Here is a 1,193-nt window from a genome sequence, read left to right as displayed (position 1 = left end):
CCCGCCGCCGCCTGCGCCCCGCCGCCGCGCCCACGCGCGCCCCGCCCGCCTCCCCGGCCCGGAGCCCCGGCGGGCGGCTCTCACTCACTTGTCTTTCTCGGTGCCGAAAATGGAGGCCAAATACTCCGCCATTTCCCACCGCCGCCGCCGCCACTGCTGCCGACGCCGCCGACCCTGCCCGACGCCCGCGGGAGACGTCACCCGGACGCGACGGCGCTCGCCCCGCCCCGACGGCGTGGAGGCGCTGCCCAATCGGACGAGGCGTTGCCTGCGCGCGGGCGGGGCTTGCCGCGCGCGGGAGGCACCGCCCCCTCGGCCTGGGAGCCCGCGCGCCGCCCGCCGGCGCCCCCTGCTGGCACCCGCGCTCTCCGCGCAGCCAGCCCCGCGGCCCCTGGGGCCGGAAGCCCGCGCTCTCCGCTGCGGGTGTTACCAGCCGGGCGGAGGCCCGCGGCCCGGACCTCACGCTCCTCCCGCCTCCCGGGCCCCGGGAAGCCGAGCGTGCAGGCGGCGGTCAGGGAGAAGAAGGCCGCGGGCAGGGTCCCGGGCGGGTCTGTCGCCTGGGCGGGTTCCGCGGAGCCAGGAAGTGCAGGCCCCCTCCCTGGCCGCACCTTCTCCTCGGAGGAGACCCCTCCTTTCTCGCCCCCTTGGCGGGGATGGAGCCGGCCGCTCCCGGCCGCCCCAGGCCCGCCCCAGGCCGGGAGGAGCGCCGGGCTGGGCTCGGCCCCGGGAAAGCCGTGCTGGTGCGCAGGGGCCCCGCGCCCAGGAGGCCCCAGCACCGGGCTGCGCAGGGCCCCGGGCGGCGGGCGGTGGGAGTGCGGTCGGGTGGGGGGCGAGAGCTCACAGAAGTCCTGGAGACCGCGGAAGGATGCAGCGCCCCGGGACTCGAGGAGAGGGGCCCATCCTCACTGCCCGCGAGCACCAGGCCTCAGACCTAAGGGGACGCTGGGTCCTTTCCCCGGAGCCAGACATTTCCAGTGTTTTTAGTTTATTCTTTTGTATTGTAAGAAGATACATGTATATACATTTACGCTTCCTCCTTCCTTATCCACCCTTTTCTCCACCTTGCCTTTTTTCTCATAATCATCCATCCTGGAGATCGCTCACGTAGGAGTACGTGGGGATCGGCCTCACTGCTTTTGCAGCTGCTGGGAGCTCCACTGTGTGGGCGGTGAATCCCTTAATCAACCTGTTGA

At 72.1% G+C, this 1,193-nt stretch overlaps 1 protein-coding gene across 3 annotated transcripts in view; it reads right to left on the bottom strand.

Moving 5' to 3' along the window:
• U2AF1 (U2 small nuclear RNA auxiliary factor 1) overlaps positions 1-197 on the bottom strand; it is a 14,142-nt gene extending 13,945 nt beyond the window's left edge. For all 3 annotated transcript variants that reach the window (XM_021679148.1, XM_021679145.1, XM_044913326.1), the window contains exon 1: positions 89-197. In XM_021679148.1, the coding sequence (XP_021534823.1) occupies positions 89-132 (44 nt within the window). In that variant the 5' untranslated portion in view covers positions 133-197. The remainder of the gene's footprint in view (positions 1-88) is intronic.
• Positions 198-1,193: the final 996 nt, after the last annotated feature.

Source organism: Neomonachus schauinslandi, chromosome 1 (assembly GCF_002201575.2).
Source record: "Neomonachus schauinslandi chromosome 1, ASM220157v2, whole genome shotgun sequence".
Taxonomy (NCBI): Eukaryota; Metazoa; Chordata; class Mammalia; order Carnivora; family Phocidae; genus Neomonachus; species Neomonachus schauinslandi.
The sequence above is the reverse complement of the archived record's forward strand: the minus strand, read 5'-3'. Positions and strand labels throughout refer to the sequence as shown.